The following is a 20,470-nucleotide window of genomic DNA, read 5'->3' on the forward strand; positions in this document are numbered from 1 at the left end:
TGTATCATGAAAAGTTCTTGGCTCAAATATTTTCAATCAAATGTGTTTTTGAGACAAGAAAACACAATAAATATGTAAAAAATGTTTATTGGAAAAATATACAAAGTTATTTACATGTATACAAAAGACCACACCAATGGACCTTATGGTGCAGTGTCTGGACCTGGACGCCTTTTAGGCTCCGCCTCTTCTGCAGGTTCTTCTGCTTTCCGCTTAGAAGCCTACGACACACACAAACAAACATAGAAACATCGATACATCCCACTGAGAACCACTTTATAGCAGGAAACTTTTCCTCAAAAGTAGAATAACTAAAATATCTCTTAAGATTCAACTTTAAAGTCAGCTTCTCTTTCGCCAGCCTGTGGTTCAAATTTTCCCGTTCCACCTTAAATGGTGCCTGAGGAGCCAGAATGTAACTGCTGCACCATTTAAGGTGGAATGAGAAAATGTGAATAAGAGCTGACTTCATCTTTGTGACTTTAGTGTTTAACGATAGTAATTTAGTAATAATAATAATAATAATATTTATTTATATAGCACTTTTCATACTGGTGGCAGCTCAAAGTGCTTTACAGACAGAAGATAGTTCAACAGTAATATAAGAAATTAAGTTAATTTAGAATCATATAAAAAATGACAGATCAAACTGAAGATAAATAAAACGAGAAGAGTTTTAATGAGGCGCTGAGTTAAAGAGCTGCGTTTTCAGATGTCTATTAAAAGTGAGCTCTGAGCTCGACTGTCTAATAAAAGCTGAACTGAGCTCCACAGTTTAGAAGCAGAATAACTGAACGAGTCTCTCCACGTTTTCTGTGTTTTACTGAAGGTGTTTCTAGAAGGTCAGAATCTGCAGATCTAAGATCATAGACAGACAGACACTCTGTGATGTAAGTGGTGCTTTAAGGTCATTTAGAGCTTTAAAAACTAGTAGCAGAGCTTTAAAATCATCCTGAGTGATTCAGGCAGCCAGTGCAGTTCTTTCAAAGCAGGACTGATCTGATCTCTCTGTGTTGTTTTTGTTAGGATGCTGATGTATTTTGTCTGAGTTGTAAAGGATGGACTGTTTTCTTAGGAAGTCCAGTAAGTAAAATAAATGCATGAACAAGTTTCTCTGCGTCGCTCTGAGAGAGAAAAGGCCGAACTTTAGTGATTTTCTCACATGATGAAAAGCTACTTTAGTGACTGTTTACATGCAGATCAAACAGAGCTCAGAGTCTCAGATCACAGTTTCTCTGTTTGACAGTTTCCCGTTGCAGATTAAACGTATCAGGAAACCAGCTGGAGTGATTATAAATGCTAATGAGTCCATTTGTCTCCAAAATATCAATGTTCATCCTAAATCTCTCTCTTTGCCGTTTCATTAGCTATTAGCTAGGTGAACTAGCAGTTATAGGCTACATTAACTCCAGAGTTTAAGACCATTTATTGTTAAACTGTGTTGAACGATCAGCAGAGCTTTATTTTACTGTAAAGGAGGATTATTTTATTTTTACCTACAAATCTGATTCTGCTGTGGAGCCACAACTGGACAGTAAAAGAGCCGCATGAGGCTCCGATGTTGCATGTTGCTGACCCCTGGCATTAGACCCTCCTAATATCAGGTGAATATTCACAGCACTTTTCTTAGAGTTCAAAAAAGAGATTTTATTAAGCATAAATAAATGTTCTCTGTTAAAGAATCTGATGGGTCAGCTGTCTCACCCTGGCTGGTTGTGTGCGCAATGGGCGTTCAGCTGGCCTGGCGGAGGACTGGGAGGGCTGGGAGGTTTCAGGGGTCTCGGTGGGCTGTCCTGGGTACATCAGCCTGTGGGCCGTTTCCCTCATCTTCTCGTCCTAAAGCAGATGGGGCAGAATGATTTTACCTGCTGTGAGCACGGTGTTAAAATTCTCATATTCAATAAGCTCCAAACATGTTTCGCTTTAACGCTAATGACCAAAAAAATGACACATCCTGTTTAATCATTTTGAGCATTTACTTATAATTTTTATTAAAATTGACACTGTAACCTCATATTCAAGCTCAGATTAACATTAACAATACATATTATTTTAATTTCTGCTTTAATAAAAGTGGTAAGAGAATCATTCATTACAATTAATTAGCGGCTAATTCTAAACCATACTGACATGAAAAGTTTGTGCACCCTAGTCAAAAGATGTTTTAATGATCTTCTTAGTGTAAATAAGTCAACACAACCTCTACAGAGAACACAGTTTAATACACAATTACTGTTTATTTGCTAACTTTAACATACCGGGGGAAAAAGTAAACATAAAATGTGGCCAATCCACAAGATATTGGGAAAATAAAAAAGGGCCATATGTTAAACTAAGCTAAAAAAACAGCTACTGAGCAGAAAGATGCCCTATTTCAGTGTGTTCTGTAGAGGACTCTATGTGCTAACTCACTGTCGGAAGTGGACCTGCAATTTTGCTGGACCGTTTGTTTTGTGCAGACTCAGGTAGGACTGTTCACACCTAACGAAATGGACTGAGCTAAACAAAAAGTTCTGTAGGTCCAAACCAAACAAGGAAGGCGTGAAAGTGCTCTTACTTTCAGCCATGGATGCTGCAGAGCTTCGGAAATACTGAGCCGCTTCACAGGATCCACAACCAGCAGCTTCTTCACCAAGTCTTTAGCTGAAGATAAACAAACAAACAAACGAATGAAAGTAGAAAGAACAAGCAGTCTTATGGGACACCGAGGAGACATCAGCGACTCTGTTACTACTTTTAAACCAGTATCAGTAAACATAAGTGCAAATGCTGTGACATCATGATTCATTTAGTGCACTATGAAATTTCAAATTTCACCACAATTTGATCTGATTATTTTAAAATAATTACATTTATTAAAAAAAATTGGTGCATTGGTGATTCAGGAGAATAAAACCAGGCTAAACTATGGTGAGTGTGCGCTGCTGCGAGTCGCCTGTAAAGCCTGAATTCATTTAAAACTGAGAGGCGTCGGGCTGGGAGTTTTTCACACCACGTCGTACGTCTTTACGTATTAACGTCACACGCACAGGCTCTAAAAGAAGGTCCGGCTCGATGTTTAAGTCTCTAATGTTGATGATCTCAAAATCAACATTATACTGATGAAGATATGATGACCGTAGTAGATAATTCACTCACATCCTCAGAAGATGCTCCTTCACCAGGTTTAGACTGAGTTCTCTTTGAATTCTCTTTCAATCAACAGATTTATTTGTTCGGGAAAGGGGGCCAAAGCACAACCCACACTAGGGGTGGGAATCTCTAGGCACCTCATGATTCGATTCGATTACGATTCAGAGGCTGCGATGCGATTATAAAATGATTACTGATGCATCTTTTTTTTTCTATACAGGTTTTCTATTTTCTCACTGTGTGAGGACTTGGTACTTTTAAAGCTAAGTATTTGTAATGATCCATAATGAATTTATTTCCAATATCTTTTATTAATAAATCAAACGGAAGTGATGTGGCAAGGGAACTGGAAGACTCTCATTCACTGCTCGTTTGGAGCTCATGAGACGTTGCTGCCACTCATCTGCGATAAAATGCAGTTACGGTGACACCATATCCAATGGCAATATCTTTGAGACGGGACGCTGTATCTCGGCTCCAAAGTGTGCAACATAGCGCGAAAGTCCTGTTTCGCAACAACTGAGAATTGCCGTGCAGAGAATTGCCTAGCAACGATGCGTTATTCGCATTTATAATCAGCGCAGTTTCCTGGTACGTTAAATCTGCAACGAGAGACGGTCAAACACTAAAACTTTGCGAAGATGAAGTCGCTTCTCTTTAGAATTTTCCTGTTCCACCTTAAATGGTGCCGCATTTACATTCGGCGCCTCAGTCACAATTTAAGGTGGAACTGGAAAATTCAGCAAGAAGCTGGAGAATAAAAAGCGACTTCAGCCTCATAAAACAGTCGAACAGTGAGAGACATTTTACAAGAAACTGATCTACTTTTGAGGAAAGGTTTTCTGGTGGAGATGGGAGGAAAGTGGCTACAGCAAATTAAATCTGCGCTCTCGTTCGTATTTTTAACCTATACTAGGACATCAGCACATACTGAGACATACTGGACATTAAATGTTGTGGCTCCCAAGGTGGTTTGACTTTTGTTGAAAGGACAAAATGGCTCTTCTTAACATACAGACTGACTGTCCAGGCGCTGCACTTCCGCACTTCCAAGTTCCGCCTTTTGTGTTCCGTCAACATTACGTTATAAATTAAATATTTAGAAAATCGATTTTTGAAATTTGTGAATCGATTCAGAATCGTGCACGTCCGCATCGTGATGCATCTAAGAATCGATTTTTTCCCACACCCCTAACCCACACTACTACTGTTCTACCGCACGCTGTGTGTAATTACACATTTCCACCAGAGAGGTCTCCAAATCTCTAAATCTTACACAGTGTAGCTTTAAACAGCATTGGAATATTAGTCATTTTTGGGTTTGAAAATAGCTTGAGAATTATACATATTATTATATATTTTTTTATTATTATTATTATCAATCATAATTGATTTTAACATTACAAAATCAGTGCAGTTGCTCAATGCATTTTTCCAGATGAACATGATGCAGTGCGGACGTTACCATTGCTGGACACAGCCTGCCACTGTGATCGAATAAAGCAGTAGTGACCACTCATTATTTGGTCACGGACAGGCATTGAGCTGCTCTCTGGATTAAAAGGGGGATACCCTCCCAAACTGAGAGAGAGAGAGAGAGAGAGAGAGAGAGAGAGAGAGAGAGAGAGAGGGAGATTAGACAAATAACCACACATGCAGACATCCCAGACCCCAACACTGACCTTTCAGTACAAAACCATTTTACAGAAAACATCACTTTCAATCAACATTATAGGGATTTCCACTGAATTTTCAAACTTTCTGCATAATTCAATCAGTAAGATGTAAACAAAGTCAGTCAGAGTGGTTTGAAATTTCTTTACAGTGGTGATGATAGTAACCAGGGGTCGCCATGACAACAACACAAATATAGACATTTTATTTACTATCCAGAACCACCAGTGAACCTACACGAGTCTTCTGAGTTTATATGGAATGTTGATGATGGAAAATAGTGGAAAATCTGAAATAATACGTTTTCGTTGGGGACTATTTGGCCTCACAACACCCTGCATGTATCCCTTCATCATTCATCAGGCTCAATCCTGGTCCTGCAGATCTGGAATTTTATCAATCAGAGAGGCTACTCAAATGGAAGTTTCGTATGGTTACTGAGCAAATGACCCACCAGATGAAGAGGAGAACACCCAGGCTCCAGCAGTCCACCGCCCGCGTGTACCCGCCTGTGGATGCCGCTGTAAAAACCTCAGGGGCCAAATAAGTGGGAGTTCCGCACAGTGTCTTCATCAGGGACGATTCCTCTAAAATCTTGGACTGGTTAAAATCCGTAATCTGGAACATTTACGCAAGACAAACATGATAAACACAAGATTATACCGTCGCGCAGCTGTTGAGTGAATCCAAAGTAGATGGAATATCAGCATACAAATGGTTCATGATGAATAATATAACCAAGAAGAGCATATAGATTCTAAACTAAAGTGGCCCAAGAACTGACCCCTGTGGAACGCCATGATAGTTACACTGCATCCTATTAACTTTAACAAACTGATGTCAACTCATAAGATTGAGTAACTGAAGCTCTGAATTAGACTGGATTAGTTCTTCCAGTGAAGGTTATGTAATGTGTGTGACTTTAATTAATTAATTAGCTGATCAATAAGTCTGGAATAAAATATCTGTATAATTTTCCAAAGGATGTCACAGATTGAAAAATGAATGTCCGGATATTCGTATGAACACTGTGCCACAGAAAAGGCTCATAAAATAATAACATTACGCTGCACAGCTGTGCCCAGAGTGAGGGGTCTGTGTGAGTAAACTCTATATATACACATTTCTTTTTTAAAATTAAACAATAAAAAAAAAAAACTGACTTTGATGAGACACTCATCATCGTGGGAGGTCAGCAGAATATTCTCCGGTTTAAGATCCCGGTGGATGATCCCGTTATCATGCAGGTACTACAGAAAAATAAATGTATACTTTTATACAAACACAATTGAAGTAGTTACATGCCAGTTAACTGTAAACATGAAGAATCTTCTACTGTTCAACCAGGACTGGCCCGAGTAACTCGAATACGAGTGTTTGTTCGTCAGATTGGTCTTCGGATCTCTACTTAGTATTTGGAAGCTTTGCTGTTCTGCAGGGTTGAAGTGATCACAGTTTCAGAAGTCCTGTTGCCTTTCAATGTGTCCTTCTAGCTCGAAGCTCCAAGGCTGCCCCAACTGAACGGGATACCTGCAGAGCAGCTTCCAGGGTGGGCCTCCTCACATTCAGACAGTCCTTTAGCTCCAAAAGCTCCTCAATCGAATCCTCAACTCTACTCTCTGTAGCTCAGCTAACTAGGTGTCGCCCAGCCCTAGAGCTGGGCGATATGGCCAAAAACGTTATCACGATAAACAAAATTCATATCGATTTCTTTCACGTTTGAAGGCTGATTTTGCTCCTGGGGGGTTAACTGTGGTTTTAAACTATCACTTATGGTCCGATCATGACAAACACTCGGCAAACAGTGGAACATTTCACTAATCTGTCTCGGGACAGTGGGAGAAAGTTTCTGAGCTGTTTTTATCAGCTTGAAAAGCACAGCTGCAATTTTTGTAATAGTCATAATTTAAAAAAGAAAACAGATTATTTTATCTGTCTGGTGTCGAGCGCTCGGCTACCCCGCTACAAACGCTAAACAAGTGGCCAACAACAGTGCTAAACTCTTTAGTTTCTCAACAACGTCAACTCGGTTCGGTAGGTCACTGCTGTCACTCCTACTACATCCATATCAGAGCAGATCACAGTATTCAGACACCAGCTAGACGGCTGGGTTTCTCTATGCTATCGCAGTAGTTTAAGGGGTGAACCGCAGTATATCTGACGCTCGCTGTGTAAAAGCATTATCTGCAGTGTGAATCTCTCACACCAGTCACAGAGTCCTCCTTTTAGGTGTGTTTAAACTGAAAGCGGTGATTTTGTGTCTTGTTTGATCTACAGTATCATCAATTCACCGTGTTGTGCCGGAGCGCTGCTTCAAGTTAGCCAGCAGCTAAAAACAGCTAGCCTGGAAAGCTAACCTAGCGCTCTCCCGCTTCCCAATGCCTCACAGCTTCCTCAGTTTACTTTCGTTTAAATCAGGGCTGTAATTAACATGAACCCACTTCTTTCTTTCACTTTCGTTGCTCAAGAATGCACTAATACTAAAATATGACGGTTTGGCGCTGTAACACGGCGCTGCAGACGTGATTTAACACCGCTAAAGTTGTTAGGATGTACAGAAAGAGGTGAGTTCACCGTAGGACAGTACAGTTACACCACTGACCTCGTCACTCACACTCGGTCACAGGCGAACAGATCGCCGGTCGCTCCACTCAAACAGGGACTGTATAACTCGTATAACGGCTGTTTCAGCCGTTGCTAAAGTATATTTGGCGACCCTTTTTTTACTCGTGGCCCCCTCCCTCTCTAATCAAGTCGAAAAAAAAAAAAGTGCGCCCTCTCCTGGCGACAGTAGAGTAGTGTCCCTTTCCTTGCAGTAGAAAACGCCACCAGGGCTTTCGCTAAAACGTGGAAGTGTGAGAATGGTGTATTATATCGAACATTTATCGAACCTGTCTTATCGCTCTATCGAGGAAAAGGTTATATCGCGATACTTATCATTATCGTTTTATCGCCCAGCCCTACATGGCCCAGAGGTTTTTCAGAGACTTCAAACAGACTTATGAGAAAAAAAAGAGAAAAATTGGCAAGACGGCTAAACAAGAGACCAAAGAAACCCATAAATGTGAGAATTTTCTGTTAAAAAACTACGATAACCATCGTATTATCTCAGTTTAATGTAGTTTCAATGTATTATTGTCCTTTTCTTCATAACAAGCATAAAAAAATCAGTAGTAGTAGCTGATCTCTGTAATTCGCTAGCTAAATTTTCCCGTTCCACCTTAAATGGTGCAGCAGTTACATTCTGGCACCTCAGGCATCAGAACTGCTGCACCATTTAAGGTGGAACTGGAAAATTTGAACAAGAAGCTGGTGAATATCTGACTTCAGCTTCATATCACTGAAGAATCAGGGGTGGGTGATAATAAATGATTGTCGCTCTTTAAAGGCATAAGATTCCCTAAATGTAAAAAAAAGTATCTGAAAGTCTATAAACTGCTGTTCGGACCAGCCCAAGTTCAAACTAAACTGATTTATTTAATGGTTAATCTCTCTCTATTACCTTTAAATACAACCATAAATACCTCAGTTAAGATGAAAAATCTCATATCAACATCACGGAAAACCAAATTCCCCTCCCTTTTTTCAAATAAAGGAGTAAAATGTAAACTCCAGTGATGTCACTACAACCGACTCATTTACATATATCCACTAATTCAGCCTACTGCAGTTTAGCTCCACCCATCCAGTTCTAGGGAGTGTTTCAGCTCAGAGTGCTTTTTTAAGGCACTGTACTGGGTAGCCAATCAGAACAGAGCTAATTTACATATATCAGTCTTGAATGTACAGTAAGAAAACCCTGTTTAATTCTAGGGGTTAAAGTGAGTTTGGAAAATGGTCAGGTATTAAATAATTATAACCATTTCTGGTACATAGAATCACAGAAATGTTATAACTGAGCCTCAAGGGGAAAAAAGAAAAACGAAGGGAAAAAAAAAACCTTCACTCACTTCCACGGCTTTGAGCATCTGATAGAAATACAGCTTTGCGATGTCTTCTTTCAGCTGCTTCTCCGTTTTGATCCTACTGAACAGCTCTCCACCCTCCACACTGAAAGAGACGGAGGGGAGAAGATGGGAGTCATACAGAGAAAAATCAATTAATAAACTGAATGAATTAACACAGGCTCACATATAATCTCCTCCCGGCTTAAATACAGTGCTTCAAAAATATGTTAATCTTGGTTATCTTGACAACATAACATTCTGACCACCTCCTTGTTTCTACGCTCATTGTCCATTTTATCAGCTCCACTTACTATATAGGTGCACTTTGTAGTTCTACAGTTACAGACTGTAGTCCATCTGTTTCTCTGATACTTTGTTAGCCCCCTTTTACCCTGTTCTTCTGTGGTCAGGACCCCCATGGATTTTAATTAGGATTATTTTATTATTATTTTAGTCATTTTAATTAATTTTAGTTTCTTGTTTTGATCTGATCATCCTTCTGTTTTATTTATCTTTTGATTTTATTAAGTTTTACATTTTAGTTGTGTTAATTACACACACACACACACACACACACACACACATACATACATATATATATATATATATATATATATATATATATATATATACACACATACACGCACAAATTCTATCACAAGACTTCACTTTCTTTACGTTTCACATTTCATGTTAGTTGTTTGTTTTCTCACTTCTTACAGTAACTGAATAGATATCTTTTTCATATCCTGATTACGTGACGCTGTTACAGGTATTACTATGCAACCCTGATTATTTACTCTACTCACTATTCTAAAACGATGTAATAGGACTCCTCCGTCTGATAGAAGTCCTCTGTCTTGATCAAACAGGGCTGCAGAAAAGAAAAAGTAGATTTGAAAACTTATTTCCATTTTCAGCATAATTTAAAGCAATATTTATCGACAACAGGCGAGAGCGAAACAAGGAAAAAGACTTACATGATCAATTTTCTTTAAAATCTCAATTTCTCGCTCAGCATTTCGTGTTGCGGTCTGGAGAAAGAAAGCAAGAAAAAAGAACAAGATTACTAAACACTGTGCTGTATAATTCATTAGTATGTATAATTTATTTGAATTGCTGATAAAGAAAAGTCTTACTCCAATAGAGGGGAAATCGTTCTTATTTATTGTTTTTAACGCAACCTTTTTGCACGTCTCCCTCTCGATAGCCAGTCTGACCTCCCCACAGACGCCCCTGTGAACAGAGCACAGCAGTAAAACGGGGCTGCACAATATATCGTCTATTAATCATTACACTTTGGCCTTTGCAATACTGATACGATATACGGCCAAAAGTATGTGGACACCTGACCATCACACCTATATGAGCTTGTTGGACTTCCCATTCCAAAACCATTGGCACTAATATGGGTCCCCTTTTGTGGCTCTAACAGTCGCAGCTCTTCTGGGAGGCTTTCCGCAAGATCTTTACATGCTATGTGTGTGGTCTACAGACTCAGGGCTGAGCTGTTGTTGCTCTGAGGTGCTTTGTGATAAAGTGCGTCCCTCGGCCCGGCAGTACGCTGTGGCAGGGGACACACCTTATGGGTAGCGTCCGGCAAGTGGTCCAAGTCACTGGAATAAATACAGCTAATCCAAGAGTTCTTCTCCCCGTCACCTTTATTTACACACCAACACTCAGGATTATTTACATATTTACACGCAAATGAAAACAAAACGAAAATAGTCTCTACAACTATAGAATTGACCAATGACTGCAAAGTCATATAGGTCTGCACTCGTATCACCTTCAATCTTCCACCAAGCTGAAAGAAGGGATCTCCCCCCGTACCCCCCAGTAATGCTGCTTATATTTGGGGTGCTCCTCCCCTAGAATATACCATTACTGGCCCGGGTTAAAAACAAGTGCTTCAGGTATTTAAATATATTTACATTCAACAGTAAATAATTCATGATCTTCCTTACTGATCAATTTTCCATTCATGACGTCATTAACACACATTCACAATACAGTGTACACTTATTAAACAGTTTTACTCTTCTTACAGGTTTGGCCCTTCCCTCCTCTTCTACAGAGGATGGACTCACCTAGGTAAGTAAATCACAGGTGAACCCGTTCAGTTCTCTTTGCTCCTCAAAGCAAGGATAATCAGTCCTCAGGTAAGTACAGGTAAGTGTTTACACTTATATTGTGATGTGTAAAGGAGTACTTTACATCATCACATGCTTCCTTTTCACAATAATAGCACTTACGGTTGTCTGGGGCAGATCTAGCAGGGAAGAAATATCACAAACTGACTTGTGGCAGAGGTGCCTCGTTTAAAGTCACTGAGCTCTTCAGTGCGACCCATTCTATTGCCAGTGTTTGTCTATCGAGACTGCAAGGTTATGTGCTTGATTTCATACACCTGCTATCAATGGCTTGGCTGAAAACAATAATTAGGAGCGGTGTCCACATACTTTGGGCCATATAGTATCTCAGGCTGCAATATACAAATTAGTCCTCTAACCAATCAAAGTGTGTTTTACTCTGTGCTGTGAGCATCCTGACCAATCACAGCTCCAGATCAGTTTCTTGTGGTAAATCAAGCTGTTCATGTGATCCAGCAAAGGGAAATTATTGTGGCAGGTCAGTGTTTAACCGTCACATTATTGATTCTGATGCGATTTTAATATATAGTAAGGCATATCAGAATATATAACAAAAATGATAAAGGTTCAGACCTAAAACTCTCACGCACCGACTTTTTCTGCCAGTCAGTTTTAGCTAGGCATTATGGTTAAAATTGTATATTTTGATATTTTTCAGCCTTCCAGCAATAATTCACAACTATATTATATATGATTATATTAAAGGATCTTTTCTGAAATGGTTCAAAAGAGTGAGCCATCATTTGGACAGCCTTTATTAAATGCAGGAAGACTTTAAAATGACTAAAATTTAAATAAATAAATAAAATACTAAGAACTAAAATCCTATTTCATTTTTTTTACTATTTGACAGTGATTATTTACAGTTATCTTTATTTTTTATCATTTTACTATTCATCATTTTATTTATTTATGTGTAAATATAGAGTATATCTACATTAAAGCATATTCCTACAGAATACAGTGTGTACATACATAAAAATCAAGTTTAATAGCCTTTCTTTGAAAACATATTAAAAAAAAGCCAAATAAACATAATAATGGGCCATTTTTCACTAAATGGTATAGGATCATGTTTATTTTGTACAGCAGAGGGCGCTGTTTCAAGGTGCAAAAAAGGTCTTTAGGTTGTGTATCTTTATCCTCTTCCTCCCTCCGTATGTTAATATTCGACACGCTGCCCAGTATTTTAAATATTTCAGTATTTATGAAAGTCAATAACGTGATCTTAACAGGTCCACACTTACGAGCCGATCCTCCTCGTAACGTGGTACTTTTCTCTGAACTCTTTCGGAAAATTCGGCTGCTCGTCCTCAGTCATATCAACAAACATAAAAACTGGAGGAGAAGAAAAAAGAAAACAAGAGAATAACACATATGGCTTAAAGGAAAAGATATATATACACACACATATATACACAAAGCATTTCTAAATTCGTTATTTCAGCTTCTGCGTCCAGATGTTGATCCACTGCCCAGCACTGAGCTGATTAGCTGGATCAGGTGTGTTGGCAACAGGTAAAACACCAAAAAGTGCCAGGCAGTGGGCTTCCAGGACCAGGGTTGGGAAACACTGGCTCAGCAGACACAACTGTCAATCATTATCACATCTGCCAGTGTCAACAGTGCATTAGCCTGTGTCATTAGTACACTGGCCCTTGTTATTAGTGCATCATTAGTGTATCTGCTGTGTCATTAGTACATTAGTCTTGTCATTATTGTATCAGCCTGTGTCATTAGCCTATCAACCTGTCTAATGAGCGTATGAGCTGCATCATTAGTCTATCAGGCTGTGCCATTAGTGTATCTGCCTGCGTATCTGCCTGCGTATCTGCCTGTCACTAGCATAACAGCCGGTGTCATTAGCATATGATCTATGTAATTAGCATATCAACCTGTCTCATTAGCATATTAGCTGCATCATTAGTACATCAGCCTGTCTCGTTTCAGTATCTGCTGCGTATCTGCCTGTGCTGTGTTCCTGACGTATCAGCTTTCGTTATGTCAGTAGCGAATCTGCCTTTCCTGTGTTTTTAGCGTATCTGCCAGCATATCTGCATGTCATTAGCATAACAGCCTGTGCTATTAGTATATATCATTAGCGTATCAACCTGTTAGCATATTAGCTGCATCCTTAGTATATCAGCTCATTAGCGTATCAGCTTGTCTCATTACTAATCTTGTGCGTCATCAGCGTCTCTACCTGGGCTGCGTTAATGGTGTATCAACTTGTGCCTGTGCTGTGTTATCAGCCTGTGCTGCATGTGCTATGTCATTAGTGCGTCTGCCTGTGCAGTGTCATTAGCGTTTCTGCCTGTCCTGTGTTATTAGTGTATCAGCCTGTGTCACCAGCGCATCTGCCTGTGCTGTCTCATTACGTATCTGCCTGTGCCGTCTCAATAGTGAGTCTGCCTGTGCCGGCTCAATAGTGAGTCTGCCTGTGCCGGCTCAATAGTGAGTCTGCCTGTGCCGGCTCATAGTGCATCTGTCTGTCAGCTTGTGCTGTGTCATCATCGTATCTGCCTGTGCCGTCTCATTACCGCATCTGCCGGTGCCGTCTCAACAGCACGTCTGCCTGTGCCGTCTCATTACCGCATCTGCCTTTGCCGTCTCATTACCGCATCTGCCTGTGCCGGCTCATAACCGCATCTGCCTTTGCCGTCTCATTACCGCATCTGCCTTTGCCGTCTCATTACCGCATCTGCCTTTGCCGTCTCATTACCGCATCTGCCTTTGCCGTCTCATTACCGCATCTGCCTGTGCCGGCTCATTACCGCATCTGCCTTTGCCGTCTCATTACCGCATCTGCCTTTGCCGTCTCATTACCGCATCTGCCTTTGCCGTCTCATTACCACATCTGCCGGTGCCGTCTCAACAGCACATCTGCCTGTGCCGTCTCATTACCGCATCTGCCTGTGCCGTCTCAATAGCACGTCTGCCTGTGCCGTCTCATTACCGCATCTGCCTTTGCCGTCTCATTACCGCATCTGCCTGTGCCGTCTCAATAGCACGTCTGCCTGTGCCGTCTCATTACCGCATCTGCCGGTGCCGTCTCAATAGCACGTCTGCCTGTGCCGTCTCATTACCGCATCTGCCGGTGCCGTCTCAATAGCACGTCTGCCTGTGCCGTCTCATTACCGCATCTGCCTTTGCCATCTCATTACCGCATCTGTCTGTGCCGTCTCATTACCGCATCTGCCTTTGCCGTCTCATTACCGCATCTGTCTGTGCCGTCTCATTACCGCATCTGCCTGTGCCGTCTCAATAGCACATCTGCCTGTGCCGTCTCATTAGCGCATCTGCCTGTGCCGTCTCGTTAGCGCATCTGCCTGTGCCGTCTCGTTAGCGCATCTGCCTGTGCCGTCTCGTTAGCGCATCTGCCTGTGCCGTCTCTATAGCGCGTCTGCCTGTGCCGTCTCGTTAGCGTATCTGCCTGTGCCGTCTCGTTAGCGCGTCTGCCTGTGCCGTCTCGTTAGCGTATCTGCCTGTGCCGTCTCGTTAGCGCGTCTGCCTGTGCCGTCTCGTTAGCGTATCTGCCTGTGCCGTCTCGTTAGCGCGTCTGCCTGTGCCGTCTCGTTAGCGTATCTGCCTGTGCCGTCTCTATAGCGCGTCTGCCTGTGCCGTCTCGTTAGCGTATCTGCCTGTGCCGTCTCGTTAGCGCGTCTGCCTGTGCCGTCTCATTAGCGTATCTGCCCATGCTTTGTATTTTGTACCTTTGTGTTTTGGGTCTGCAAGTGAAACCACGGAGTTGTTGTTCAGAGGGATTTTCTTCCCTTTTCCAACCTCTGTATCATCAACCCAGGTCCCGTTCCCACTCAGGTCCTCCAAATATACCAGCTTCCCATCCTATAACACACGTGGACAAAGCTTCATATGCATGAGCCTGCTGAAAAAAAGAGAGCTTAAAAAAAAACAAAAGAGAGCCTACGTGTTTCTCTTTATGAGACAGTGTTATCTGCAGTGAGGACTGTGCATGTTGTGTTCTGTGAAAATTTCGTTAACTTGCTTTCACACAGATTTTACCACATTAATATAAGCATATAGGGAAAAAAGAAGGTCTCAAGAGTTTTTTAAGGCTGGCTTTTCATGGTGAAACTTTCATGCGACTTCAATTGCTTGAATTTTACATGAAACTAAATCACACTTGAGTTAAATAATGTAAAGCGTATTGGAGCGAACTTGAAACTTGACCGCAACACACACTAACACACCACCACCACGTCAGTGTTACTGCAGTGCTGAGAATGATCCACCACCAAAATAATACCTGCTCTGTGAGGGTCCATGAGGGTCCTGACCACTGAAGAACAGGGTAAAAGGGGGCTGACAAAGTATCAGAGAAACAGATGGACTACAGTCTGTAACTGTAGAACTACAAAGTGCACCTATATAGTAAGTGGAGTAGTGGTCATAATGTTATGCCTGATCAGTGTATGTTATGTTTCCTAATGACATCACAGAGATAACATGTATAAAGAGAAAAGCAAGGGCCCTAAAACTGAACCCTGTGGGACTCCACAAAAAAATGTTAAATCTCTTCGACGAACGATTTCCCAGTGAAATATAAACCATCCTAAAACTGTGCCCGAGGGGCCTACTCATGATCTTCTGATCAACCGTATCAAAAACTGTACTGATATCTAATAAAAACAGAATAAAAGGATTTTGTGCATCAGCGCAGAGCCTGAGGTTATTCGTAACATGAACCAATGTTGTCCCAGTACTATAGTTAGAAATTAAAGATGAATGTATAGAGTAAAAAAAAGAAACTGTGTTTTCAAAAATATAAGCGGCTACTTTGCCAAAATACTGGAATAATTAAATATAATGTTTTTAACTGTTTAAAATTATGCTCTGTGCAACTCACGACATGCAACTAGCTGCATGAAAGTTTTACCGTGTAATTGCAGCATTAATGCTTTCAAGTAGGTACCCTGAATAGCTTGAAGTGCCTTTTGCTGTATGTTTTGTATCGTGGTGATTGCAGGACTATGGGGTCACTGAAGGCGTAGTCACACCTGCTGTCCCTCCCAAAGTAGTATTGATTTTCTATGCAATCTGTGGGAAGTAAAATAAAAAACGCTTTACCATCAATATTTTAACAGTCTTATGGTATAATAACCCATTTATATCATGTTATTAGAGCTACAGATGACAGCCTACTAAAGACAATATCAATTAAAGATAAGAGCCCTTTTTCAGAGAAGTACTGTGCAGAACACTGGGCTGGACTGTGGTGGACAGTACACTTACTGTGAACATTGAAGCCCCTAATGAGGGGCACCATGCGCCCCCAATATTTGGGCTCAGGCTCTTCAGGTTCTTCAGGAATGGAGGAAAGGTCTGCCACAGGGACAGTGTCCACTGAGCTCAGTGTGCCAGAGCCTGAGGAGGACTGGCTGGCCGAGGTTGGACCAGAGGAGGAGCTGGACCCGGGCTGAGACTGGGTTTGTGACTGAGAGTGGGACTGGGAATGCCCACTCGGTCCGGCTTCGTCCGACATGGTACTCTGTAGTGCTGTAAATGAAGGTGGGCGATATGGCAAAACATATATCACAATAATAATAAGACATTTTTATTATGCATGTTATGTATCACAATATTTCGTTTTTCTGAGATTTAATAAGTTGGAACAGACAAAATAGAATCTTTAGTGACACATAAAACTACTACTACTATAATAATAATAATAATAATAATAATAAAAAATAATAATAAGTACCATTACTTTAACGCAAAGTTTTACAAATGCACTGCACTATATCCAATTAAACAGGCCTCAGTTGTAATGAAACACAGTCTGTGTTCTTTAAGTACTGACAATATCCTCAGAATAGCGTACTGTGACAATTTATCATAACAATGACAAAATATTGTCATATTGCCCACCCAGCACTTTTTTCAAGGGGCTAATGTTATTGTGGTCAATTCTCCATCGATATACTACTCTGAGTATATTATGTTTATGGGTCAGTGCTTACAAAACAGTAAACAACTGCATGCTTCATTAAAAAAAGCATATTTAGACAAATTATGGACAGCCTGTAAACAAACTAGTGTACAGTAACTTGTGGTACTTTTCACAGCCTTTTTGAAGCCCACTGTTGACCAAGTTGTTCACCAAATAAACAATAATAATACATCAATCTGAAAACATATTGTGTATTTTATTTAAAGAAGATAACGTAGATGCAAATTAATGCTTTATTATCCAGCTTTTCATTATAATAGGGAAATGGGAAAATGGTCAATGCCAAATGGCTTAAATTTCCCAAATTAGCAAAATCTTGTGTATTACAAAAACTAAAAGTACTTTATTGTTTTCTTAGTCAAATTTAATTTTATGCCAGTATTATTTTTATGTCTTGTATGTGTATATATATATATATACATACACACACACACACACACACACGCACACCGATCAGACATAACATTATGACCACCTCCTTGTTTCTACACTCATTGTCCATTTTATCAGCTCCACTTACTAAATAGGTGCACTTTGTAGTTCTACAGTTACAGACTGTAGTCCATCTGTTTCTCTGATACTTTGTTAGCCCCCTTTTACCCTGTTCTTCAGTGGTCAGGACCCCCACGGACCCTCACAGAGCAGGTACTATTTGGGTGGTGGATCATTCTCAGCACTGCAGTAACACTGACGTGGTGGTGGTGTGTTAGCGTGTGTTGTGCTGGTCTGAGTGGATCAGACACAGCAGTGCTGCTGGAGTTTTTAAACACCTCAGTGTCACTGCTGGACTGAGAATCGTCCACCAACCAAAAATATCCAGCCAACAGCGTCCTGTGGGCAGCGTCCTATGACCACTGATGAAGGACCAGAGGATGACCGACACAAACTGTGCAGCAACAGATGACCTATCGTCTCTGACTTTACATCTACAAGGTGGACCGACAAGGTAGGAGTGTCTTATAGAGTGGACAGTGAGTGGACACAGTGTTTAAAAACTCCAGCAGCACTGCTGTGTCTGATCCACTCAGACCAGCACAACACACACTAATACAGCACCACCACCTCAGTGTCACTGCAGTGCTGAGAATGACCCACCACCCAAATAGTACCTGCTCTGTGAGGGTCCATGGGGGTCCTGACCACTGAAGAACAGGGTAAAAGGGGGCTAACAAAGTATGCACATATATATGTGTGTGTGTGTGTGTGTGTGTGTGTGTGTGTGTTTGGAAAAAATAAATAAATAATAGAGCCACACGCTGATTGATTGCGTCACGCCTATAAAGTAGTCTGATTGGCCAACAAACGCAGGCGGCAAGCGTTTGAACGTCGCTTCTCCATCATCGGTTCCGGTTCCTCGGGACCAAACCAAACCAAAACCAAAACCAGAACATCAATCGATTGATTGTTTTAGTTCAAATTCTCCCGCTTTACCACTGCAGTTCGGCTTCAGAGATTCGGAGCGTTTCGCTCGGTCAATCTGAGCGAAAATCTGCCAAATAATGTCAAATAAATCAGAGTCAGCGGTTTAAAAAGCGCTCAAGCGAACATTTATCGACGACTGACGAGACGTCAACCCTAAAATAGGACATATAAGCCTTAAAAACAGCGAGTAAGCCGTGAAGTCCTGCAGTTTAGCCAGGTATGAGGTTCTGAGCTCTCAGCTAATACAGAAACTCAGCCTTTTCTCCGGGTTAGCCGGGGTTAAATGAGCTCCATGGCGGATGACGGATGGAAAACGACCGGCGAGCGCGATGATGTAATAAATATATAAATTCATACCGTGTTTGGAAGATTTTAGTGGTTTAATTTGAGCTCCAACTCAACTCACAGCCGGACACATGGATGAAACTCGCCGGATTCCCCCCCACGGCGCGGCAGCCAATCAGAACAGCCCAACGGTCGGCGCGGAATGCTGGGAAATGTAGTTTTTTTTTCCCCCTCCTCAAAGTGAAGCTCGTAGACCGTAATTTTTTATTTAAAAATAGAACACGTATTCTCAGCAGGGGATTTCCTCGATCACATGGCAACATAGTAGGCGTTTAATGAAAGCCAGTGTACATCCTGCTGAAAAACGCAAACGTTTCTGTTGGTTACTGATGGTTTTGTGCAACGCCATTTCCAAAAAGATTGGGACGCCGTGCAAAATATAAATGAAAACGAATTGTAATAATGTTGAATCATTTAAACCCTGTATTTATTTGAAAATAGTGCAAAGACAACATATCAAATGTTAAAACCGAGAAATTGTATTGTTTTTTGAAAAATGTTTGCCCGTTTTGAATTTGATGGCAACAACACGTTCCAAAAAAGTTGGGATGGGGGCAACAAAAGGGTGGTAAAGTTGTGTTGTGCTACAAAAAACACCTGTTAATTGGCAACAGGTCAGTAACATCACTGGGTAGAAAAAAAGCATCTCAGAGAGGGGGAGTCTTTCAGAAGTAAAGATGAGGAGGAGTTCACCACTCTGAGAGAGTCTGTGTGGGCAAATAGTGCAACAATTCAAGAATAACGCTTCTCAACGTAAAATAGCAAAGAACTTTTGTTTTTCATCATCTACGTACAAAATAACATTAAAAGATTCAGAGGATCTGGAGAAATCTCTGTATGTAAGGGACAAGGCCAAAAACCAGTATTTGATGGTATTTGATGGTTTCCTAATGGGGTGTAAAGGTCTTCTACAGGAAACTAGTGGTCTCTACACCATTAAGCCAAATTCCCACTAAAAAGCAAAACCATTTTTAATCCTTATGGTTTCTAATGGTCCTTTCTCAGCAGGGTAGGTAGTCACAGAGTAAAGATATCTACCTACAACATGAATTTGTGCAAACTGTGAGCTTAGTAAGGCCTCACGGCTGCTGCATTATGGGATTGTTCCACTATATAGTCCATTCTTTGTTTACATACTGCAAATACTCACTTACACTGTGAGAGCTTAAGGAATGTGCTGTTTTATTGTGTTTTTTCAGGCTTGTCGTACTGAGTCAAATGAAATGGGAGTGTATTCTAGTGAACTCCAGCGGGATGACAAACAACAATAAAAATGAAAAAAATTAGCCTGGACGTGAGGCGCTGTTTTAAACTCCTATAACTCGAGTTTAAAAGCTCTTAAAAATATAACAGCAGTGTTAAAATGTTTTATGCTGCTCTGTGTTCAGGAAATGATTGCATTCTTTTACATTAAAAATGTTTAAGCATTTATAAAGTATGATTTTGCTCAAATGCTCCATCTTAACCCATTCATTTTTGGCTCGGGAGCGCCCTCTAGCGTTTGAGAAACCCGGAAGACGTTTCAGAGTGGTAATTCTCCTCTCTACAAGTTCTCTGGTCCTACTATGGGAGGCAAATCCAGCCAAAAAAGAAATTAAAATTAAAACAATAAGATGTAAATATATGAAAATGAAAATATATTAAATGAAAAAGCTAACAGCTTTTCTTCATAAAATGCAGAATACATTGGCTTTTTCATTTTAGATTTGGCCATGAAATACCAGAATAACGACTAAAATGAAATGACAAATAGCTGTTTTAGATGTATTCTTATTTTTGTCACCAACGACTCATGTGAAAAATGAAATTGTAAATGTAGGTATTTC

At 40.7% G+C, this 20,470-nt stretch overlaps 1 protein-coding gene across 1 annotated transcript; it reads right to left on the reverse strand.

The window, feature by feature from the left end:
- Nucleotides 1-32: 32 nt before the first annotated feature.
- Nucleotides 33-18,740, reverse strand: chek2 (checkpoint kinase 2). The gene is made up of 15 exons (XM_036598678.1): nt 18,657-18,740; nt 16,160-16,423; nt 15,840-15,964; nt 14,620-14,752; nt 12,154-12,244; nt 9,893-9,989; nt 9,734-9,787; nt 9,563-9,627; nt 8,757-8,856; nt 5,970-6,056; nt 5,261-5,424; nt 4,598-4,713; nt 2,558-2,643; nt 1,705-1,836; nt 33-221 (listed from the first exon to the last, which is right to left on the reverse strand). Exons 2-15 carry the CDS (start codon nt 16,407-16,409, stop codon nt 144-146), a joined length of 1,578 nt encoding a protein of 525 aa, XP_036454571.1. The 5' UTR covers nt 16,410-16,423; nt 18,657-18,740; the 3' UTR covers nt 33-143.
- Nucleotides 18,741-20,470: the final 1,730 nt, after the last annotated feature.

The sequence above is a fragment of the Colossoma macropomum genome, unplaced genomic scaffold (genome assembly GCF_904425465.1).
Source record: "Colossoma macropomum unplaced genomic scaffold, Colossoma_macropomum, whole genome shotgun sequence".
NCBI lineage: Eukaryota > Metazoa > Chordata > Actinopteri > Characiformes > Serrasalmidae > Colossoma > Colossoma macropomum.